The sequence below is a fragment of the Brassica napus genome, chromosome C3, assembly GCF_020379485.1.
Source record: "Brassica napus cultivar Da-Ae chromosome C3, Da-Ae, whole genome shotgun sequence".
Classification (NCBI taxonomy): Eukaryota; Viridiplantae; Streptophyta; class Magnoliopsida; order Brassicales; family Brassicaceae; genus Brassica; species Brassica napus.
In genome coordinates this window covers 66,614,077-66,622,997 of record NC_063446.1, presented here as the reverse complement: position 1 = coordinate 66,622,997, position 8,921 = coordinate 66,614,077, and the positions used below count along the sequence as shown (strand labels likewise).

Sequence of the window (8,921 nt, the reverse complement as noted above, 5' to 3'; positions counted from 1 at the left end):
TCTTACCTTGTTATACAAAATTATAAATAGTCTAAACTATTTTTTGATATTTTGTATATCAAATGAAAATAAAAATATAGAAATGAAAGTTAAGTATTTTCTGAATGTTATTAAACATAAAAATATGCATATCCAAACTATTATTTTATGTTTATAAAAACATTTAGAAAATATTAAACTTTAGTTTCTATATTTTTATTTACATAGCTGAAATATTATTATATAATAAAATTAATTCATTTATTGACCCGTGGTTCGCCCGCGGTCGACCCAGTGACCCAGCGACCCGGTAAGTCGTCCAGTTCAGTGTCCGGGTCGGGTTTAAAAACATTGCTTTTTATATATTCAAGTCCAGTTTCCTTTTCTTTCTACTAATAAATAGATAAATACAGTAGACGTCAAAGAAGAAGACTGATATTTTAATTCTCTCATTTTCTCATTCACATTATTATTTCTATAATTTAAATAGTTAATTAGCTGTTTTCTTTTAATTAAACAATAAAAGTTGATGTTATTCTTGGAGTTGACTTTGACTTACAAGAAGTTGGAGATGGTCTTAACTTCAGACTGGCTAGCTGATCTGATTTTTATCATTGTTACTCATAAACCCAATGAAGGAAAGAGAAAAATAAAGAAAAAAACCACAGAAGAAATTATAAGTTGGATAATGCCTGGTTATACCTCATTAAACTCTCTCTTCCTGCTCGCCTTCTTCATTACATACCTGAGGGCTTCTGCACAATTACAAGACCCGACTTATGTCAGCCAGCAATGTACTAACAGAATATCAAGAAACGCAACTTACTTCTTCAATCTCCAAACCCTTTTGACCTCTCTTTCTTCCAACACTGCTTTCTTCTCCATAGGATCACAGAGCCTCACAAAGGGTCAAAACGATGACATGGTATTCGGACTCTATCTCTGCAAAGGAGACCTCTCGCCTGAAGCTTGCCGTGACTGCGTCCTATTTGCCACGAAAGATGCTCCGAATCGATGTCCAGGAGGGAAAGAGTTCTTGATTCAGTATGATGAGTGCATGCTTGGATACTCTGACCGGAATATATTCAGTGATGCTGTAACCACAACTAGAATAATCACTTGGAACCCTCAAAAGATTACAGAAAACCAAGACCTGTCCGACCGGTTCAACGATGCAGTGGTTGCTCTGATTAACAAATCTGCAATGGAAGCAGCTAATAGCACAACGAAGAAGTTTGCGGCTAACAAGACAAACTTCACTTCGTCCCGGACCATTTACACTTCGGTTCAGTGCAATCCTGAACTGTCAGGTGAAGATTGTGTAACCTGTCTGCAAAGGTCCATCAAGGATTTTTATTTCAACAGTGTTGGAGGAAGAGTTCTTGTCCCGAGTTGTAACTCACGGTACGAGCTCTATCCTTTCTACAATGAAATCTTTGTGACAAGTCTCTCTCCGCCGGTAAATAGTCCTCCCCTGGTTTCAGGTCCTCCTTTGCCGCCTGGTAAAAAAATCTCTATGAATATTTCATTTAGTTCGGGTTGTGACATTCAAGATTCTGGAAACCATGTGTCATGTCTGATGTAATACTTTGGCAGGTAAAGGAAGAGATTGGACGGTGATAATCTTAGCAATTTGTGTGCCGTTCTCTGTCTTTGTTCTTTTTCTTGGGGCTGTTCTAAGCTACCGTGTAACAAAGAGAGTGAAGAAGACTTATGACTCTACAGCTGCAGATGATGGTAAGGATTCGAAATATATTTGTTTGTGCTGCTTAGAGTTTTATAGAGATTATTTCTTTTCTTGCAGAAGGGGACGACATTACAACTGCAGGCTCACTGCAGTTTGATTTTAAGGTCATTGAAGCTGCGACAGATAAGTTTTCGATAAGTAACAAACTCGGTCAAGGTGGGTTTGGAAAAGTCTACAAGGTATAACTATTTCATTGAGCTTCTTGATTTATTTGATGTAATATTAGTAATGAATCTAACTCACACTCAAAAACTAACTCAAGAGTAGAAGATTACCATATAGCATATATATTTCCCGAATATCACTTTTGTTCCCATATGGAACTCTCTGTCTTCTTGAGATGTGGAAACATCCCAAACCCACCATCTTGGAAATACCACAACAAAATAACAATTTATACATGCTACATAAATAAGAAACTATTTAGGTGAGAGATCATTTGTTGAGGCAAACCTTATTCTAATACCATATTAGAAATGAGTCAAACTCACACCTAAAATCAGTGAAGGATTACAGCATCACTTATACGTTAACCAAAGATCACTATTGTTCCTGATATGGGAATCTCTAATAGAAGAGATTTAAATAAGGTGTGGTTAATTAAGTGTAGTTCACTATCTTTTTAGGGGACACTTCCTAATGGGCTACAAGTTGCCGTGAAGAGACTTTCAAAAACATCAGGACAAGGCGAGAAAGAGTTCAAGAATGAGGTCCTTCTTGTGGCAAAGCTTCAGCACAGAAACCTAGTCAAGCTTCTTGGGTTTTGTTTGGAGAGAGAAGAGAAGATACTTGTCTACGAGTTTGTGTCTAACAAAAGTCTTGACTATTTCCTGTTTGGTAAAGTTAAACCAATGCTTAGCCAAAAATATGTCGTTTTGAACCAATGTTTGACATGCTAACTATGTATATGCACAGACTCTAGTAAGCATAGCCAGCTGGATTGGAATACACGGTACAAGATTATTAGAGGAATAGCTAGAGGGATTCTATATCTCCATCAAGATTCACGACTCACAATCATACATCGTGACCTCAAAGTGGGCAACATCCTCTTGGACGCTGATATGAACCCAAAAGTTGCAGATTTTGGAATGGCTAGAATATTTGAAATGGACCAAACCGAAGCCAATACGAGAAGAGTAGTTGGAACCTAGTAATTTTTGCTCTTTCCATCTACTCAGTGCATATAATGTTATCATCCTTCTATTAACTCAAACTTTTATATACCATTTCAGTGGTTACATGTCTCCCGAGTATGCCATGTACGGCCAGTTCTCAATGAAATCAGATGTATATAGCTTCGGAGTCTTAGTTCTTGAGATTATAAGCGGAAGGAAGAACAGCAGCCTCTATCAGATGGATGGTAGTGTTTGCAACTTGGTTACATATGTAAGTCTAGATAGTTATAATCTAAAGAAATAAATTATATTTAATTTAATTTGAATTCTTACAATGTTTAATAGACCTGGAGGCTATGGAGCAAGGGGTCTCCATTAGAGCTCGTGGATATGTCTTTTGGAGATAACTATCAAAGAAACGAAATAAGTAGATGCATCCATATCGCTTTATTATGTGTCCAAGAAGATACTGGAGATCGTCCAACCATGTCAGGGATAGTTCAAATGCTTACTACTAGCTCTATCTCCCTTGCAGTGCCTAGACCACCTGGACTTTTCTTTAAGAGTAATCAGGAACAAGCAGGTGGTCCATCAATGGATAAGCCTGTTCTATGTTCAATTGATGATGCACCGATTACTTCTGTATCTCCTCGTTGAGGACTAGCTAGTTTCATAAATCAAAAATCATGTCACTTCCAAAATCTACTTTTTTTGGGTTCATATCAGCATATAGGAGAAAGTTACTTTCTTCGATGTCACGTTTATGATTATAAGCCATGAATCTTAATGAGGGTAAAAAAAAAGTTCTCGAGTAATCCCTCCAATGATACTGTGTCTAGCTCACCTGTTCCATCGTTTTGAATGATCTGAATATAAATGTATAGATGATTTGCAACCGATCATATCAAAGTCCGTTGCGTTGACTCGTATGAAGATTTTTCTTGAGTCAACCGGTGGCTGTTGCAATTGATTGGATCAAAACAAAAATGATTTCATGAGGAAAAAATGATTCCATGTTTATTAAAAGGGTACCCTTACTAATATGGTAAAAAAAGGAAGCAATATAACATGAAAGAAGCAACTTGTGGTTTCTTTAACTCCACCAACTCTATTAACGCCTAAATGGATTCGCTTGTATAACACAAACTACAATCAGCAAAAACAGAGTCGAGTATATGTAAGATTTTACAAGCACATGTTTTGCAGATCTCAACTCAATCAAAGACTCATAACATAACCGAATATTAACTAGAAATTTGGATTTCACAAAAAAAAAAACTGGAAATTTGGGAGAAGCCGCGGGAACGCAGGCCTCCACGCCCACAAATAACGATGCAGGCTCTGTAAATGCAAAAATTAACCCACAAAGTAAACCACAGAGTACACTAGAGAATATCTCTACAAAGATACGTGTTATTACTAGTATTCTTTTAAATTGAACTTACAAGTCTCTCTTTAAACAGAACCCGAACAAGATCAAGACCCTTCTTGACTTGTTCTCCTAGCGTCACACGTCCTAAGATCAATACAAGATCTCTAGAACCTATACCCCTTAACCCTTAGTGTTATTCACTCGCTTAAGAGCTTAGTGAACTCCACTCTTATGCTAAAAATACAATTCTCTCGACAACCCTAATCCACAGGTCGAGTATGACTATATATACAATACAGCCAAGTCGGCTATCCACGCCTATCTACCCAATATTCACTATTTACCCAAATAGGGTAAGTTCCCTAAAAACCTCTCCAAAGTCTTTAAGAACTTCCCATCGTGAGATCTCCCTTCTCCAAAGTGAATCTCTTCAAGCTTGCTCCCCCAAGATGTCTTCACATTAACTTCGCCTTGGTCCGCAATCAATTATTCAAGTCGCAATCTTCATCTTGACTTGTTCATCCGCACGTACACTTCTCTGTTGCAGACTCTGCTCCATTCGCTGTTGTACTTGCGTCTGTATCAGAACGTCCATCTGATCTTTGCATCTACAATCTCCTGCTTTTAGCTTTGGATGCCTCTCAAGTACCTGCACAGATCCGCTCAAACAACCTTGATCTCCTAGATATTCACCATATCTCCCACTCTCTCTAAAATGGAAGTTTTTCAAATTTCAAAATTTGAAATCTTCCATTTAGTCTCACACGATCTCTCTTTCCTTTTCTCTGATGTCGGCACGTATTGTCCACGCAAGACTTGATTGGGCCGAATCTTCACTGTTCCACTGTGACACTTGATGACATAGACTAGTAGCATTACTCAATGACTTTTGCTGACACAACCACTTAGACAAAAGAACATTTAGTACGTCAAACATGCAAGCAATGAGAGAACACGTGTCACACAGGTTAATTATCAATTCTTTAAGTACAGAAAGATTTCTCTTTTACCTTTTCCCGTTGACAACTGTTCGTCGAGTGATCCAGAGGCTGACATAGCTTCTGCTACAGATGCACCCTTCTGCTCTACTAGATCATCATCTGATCATCAAGCTTATTTCATGTCTAGCTTTCACACAAATATGCCTTTATCATGTCCTGACTCAGTTTTCAACCTTTATTCGTCATGAGAGAGCGGGGGGTTGCTACTTCTTTTCTTCTCTTTCTCTTTTCTTTTCTAAGAGTTCTCTTGTGCTCCCTTTTTGATGATGGGAAACATAGAACATCTTCTTCCCCTTGTTGCTTGATTGCTCTCTCGATGTGAAACCTGTACCTTTTGAGATCATGACGGCATATTCAGCAGCTCTTTTCCACTACTCGCTTCTGATGTAAGACAAAATCTGAGCTTTGGGTGCCTCTGCATCAGCCCTTCCGTCATCCCCTGTACACTTACACAAACTTGTTACATCTCACAAACCCCAATGAAGTTTCGAAGAATAACAAAACAGTCAAGATCTAGAGGTTTAGCCAAAAGGTTAGCTAGTTGTAATTATGTGACAACGTGTTCAATCACTAACTATTGTTCATCGACTAGTTCCCTGATGAAGTGATGTCGAATGTCAATGTGCTTGGTCCTTGAGTGTTGCACCGGGTTCTTTGATATGTCGGTTGCACGCTTGTTGTCACAGTAGACCAGGAATGATCCAGTATCCATGCCATAGTCAGCAGACATTTGCTTCATCCACATCATCTGCGTCCAGCAACTTCCCATAGCAATGTATTCTGCCTCTGCTGTAGAAAATGATACAGAGTTTTGCTTCTTGCTCAGCCATGCAACCAAGTTGTTTCTTAGAAAGAAACATCCCCCCCACTGGTACTCTTCCGGTCGTCTACACTTCCAGTCCAGCCTGCATCACAATATCCAGCAAGATTTTCATTCGATCCCTTTGAGTAGTAGATCCTAAGGTGAATCGTGCCTTTGACATATCGAATGATTCTCTTAGTTGCCTCCAGGTCAGACTTCTTCGGTTTTGCTTGATACCTAGCACATATCCCCACACTCAGACTTAAATCTGGTCGACTAGCCGTAAGGTAAAGTAAGCTCCCGATCATTCCTCTGTACAGCTTCGTGTCCACTGGTTCACCCTAATCATCCTTGCAACTTTTGTTGGTAGAGCTCATCCGAGTTTTTGCCTCCTTGCAATGATCCAGTTGAAACATTTTCAGTAATGCCTTTTCATAGGTACTTTGCGAGATGAAAACACCTTCCTCTGTCTGCTGAATTTGGAACCCGAGGAAATATTTCAACTCCCCCACCACGCTCATTTCAAACTCTTTAGTCATGTCTCGAGTGAAAGCATCTACAAGTCGTTTAGATGTTCCTCCAAAGATGATTTCGTCAACATAGATCTGAACCACCAGCATCCCTGTTTCATTCTTCAGCACAAGCAGTGTTTTGTCAACACTTCCTCTAATGTAGCCTTTGTCAACCAGAAAGTTTGTCAGCCTTTCATACCATGCTCGAGGTGCTTGCTTCAACCAGTATAGGGCTTTGTTGAGTTTGTACACATACTCAGGATTAGTTGCATCTTCAAAACCCTTAGGCTGATGCACATACACTTCCTCATACAGTACCCCATTCAGAAATGAACTCTTAACATCCATTTGGTACACTGTGAAGTTCCTGATACACGCCATACCAGTGAACAGTCTGATATATTCCAATCTAGCCACTGGAGCAAATGTTTCTTCAAAATCAATTCCCTCGATTTCCGAATACCCCTGGGCCACCAATCCTGCTTTGTTTCTGACCACAATTTCATTCTCATCAATCTTGTTCTTGAAGATCCACTTAGTTCCAACTATGTGACCATCAGCTGGCTTCTCCACCAACTCCCATACATCATTTCTGATGAACTTTTCTAGTTCCTCCTGCATGGCTTGGATCTAGAACTCATCCGAGTGTTCTTCGGTGTGGTCTTTCGGCTCAATATTTGAGACAAAACACGCAGACTGCGCCATTTCTCTGAAGTTGATCTTCACACCTCTTGTTCTTCTTCCTTCATTCACCTTGCCAATAACATCACTTGATGAGTGATTTCTGTGAACATTTGGAGTACTCATCTCTTGAGTTAACTCTGAAGGTGGCGATGTGTCATTCGTTGATTCAGTTGATGGATCCTTTGATGCATCCGATGGTGTATCCGTCTTCTGTTCCCCATCGTTTTCCCATTGAACTGCTGTGACATCATCGAACACGACATTTACTGACTCCATGATCATCAGGGACCTCAAGTTGTAGACTCTGAATGCTGAGCTGTCTGAGTTCCCCAAGAACATGCCTTCATCGCTTCTTGCATCAAACTTGCCAAGATGCTCTTTGTCGTTCAGAATGTAACACTTGCACCCAAAAACGTGAAAGTAGCTGAGGTTTGGTGTTTTACCTCTCCACAGTTCATACAGAGTCTTGACAGTTCCTCTCTTGACATATACACGGTTTATGATGTAGCATGCGGTGCTAATAGCCTCTACCCAAAACCTCTGCTGCACATTGTTACCATGCATCATAGCTCTCACCATCTCCTGAAGAGTGCGATTCTTCCTTTCTAACACTCCATTTTGTTGAGGAATTCTGGGTGCAGCAAATTGCTGAACTATTCTGTATTGTCCACAGAAGTTACTCATGGCTTCATTCTGGAATTCTCCCCCATGATCACTGCGAATCTGCTTCAGTCGTCTCTTCCCATTTGTAACTTGAAGAAACCAGATCTTGAAGCTTTCCAGTGTATCAGACTTTTCACGAATGAATCTGACCCATGTGAACCTTGAGTAATCATCAACCAGAACTATAACATACCTCTTCTCTGCTATGCTCTCTGCCTGCATAGGACCCATGAAATCCATGTGTATCATTTCAAGCATATCCTTTGACTGAATATCTTGAATCATCTTGTGTTGGACTTTGACTTGCTTTCCTTGATTGCACGGTCCGCATACTATCTTCTCTGTTTCCTTCAGCTGAGGAATGCCTCTGACTGCACCTTTCTTGATGATGTTAGTCATATGCCTCATATTCATGTGACCAAGTCTTTGATGCCACAGACTTGTTTCATCATGTGCAACAAAGCACTGTTGTACCCTCTGCCATACATAGCAGTTGTTAGCAGATCGTACTCCATGTAGCATGACTCTGTTCTCCACATTCACAGCTGTGCAATCTCTGCTTGTGAATTGGACCATCAACCCTTCGTCACATAGTTGACTGATGCTGATTAGGTTTGCTTTTAGTCCTTTGACTAAGAACACATCCTTCAAAGGCGGTCTGGATTCAACTGTCTTCCCTTTGCCTTTGATCGCTCCTTGGCTTCCATCTCCAAGTGTGACTCGTCCTCCTTTCAGTGGCTTTATATCTCTGAGAATCTCGTGTGTTCCTGTCATATGGCGAGAACATCCACTGTCGAAGTACCATGGATTTTCATCTTCGGACACCAATGTCACTGCTTCTGATACAAGTGCCATGCTGCATCTCAGACCTCTGTGGATAGGTCGTTGAGTAGATTTCACTGTCGTATGTCCTAAATCAGATTTCCTGATCCAGACTTGATTTCGAGAGCCATTCCACCAGTACTTTCCGTGTCTCAGCAACTGATTTACTTTCTTCTGATAGTGATAGCATTTCTTCTTGATGTGACCTGGTTTTCCACAGT

At 39.9% G+C, this 8,921-nt stretch overlaps 1 protein-coding gene across 2 annotated transcripts; it reads left to right on the top strand.

The window, feature by feature from the left end:
* The first annotated feature begins 438 nt into the window (after window positions 1–438).
* LOC106390941 (cysteine-rich receptor-like protein kinase 5) lies at window positions 439–3,682 on the top strand. 2 transcript variants are annotated; one of them, XM_048752890.1, is made up of 7 exons: window positions 439–1,481; window positions 1,576–1,716; window positions 1,784–1,905; window positions 2,353–2,563; window positions 2,642–2,879; window positions 2,962–3,089; window positions 3,190–3,487. In XM_048752890.1, exons 1-7 carry the CDS (start codon window positions 509–511, stop codon window positions 3,249–3,251), a joined length of 1,875 nt encoding a protein of 624 aa, XP_048608847.1. In that variant the 5' UTR covers window positions 439–508; the 3' UTR covers window positions 3,252–3,487. The 2 variants fall into 2 exon arrangements, with proteins under 2 accessions (XP_048608847.1, XP_048608846.1); XM_048752889.1 differs by having other exon boundaries at window positions 454–1,481; window positions 2,962–3,115; window positions 3,190–3,682.
* Window positions 3,683–8,921: the final 5,239 nt, after the last annotated feature.

What these genes read in the sequence shown, in the direction of transcription:
- LOC106390941 (XM_048752889.1), top strand. Translation starts at nt 509, where the DNA reads ATGTTATTCTTGGAGTTGACTTTGACTTACAAGAAGTTGGAGATGGTC. An exon ending in TCTTGACTATTTCCTGTTTG is followed by an intron (nt 2,564 to 2,641) that starts GTAAAGTTAAAC and finishes GTATATGCACAG; the next exon opens with ACTCTAGTAAGCATAGCCAG. An exon ending in AGAAGAGTAGTTGGAACCTA is followed by an intron (nt 2,880 to 2,961) that starts GTAATTTTTGCT and finishes ATACCATTTCAG; the next exon opens with TGGTTACATGTCTCCCGAGT.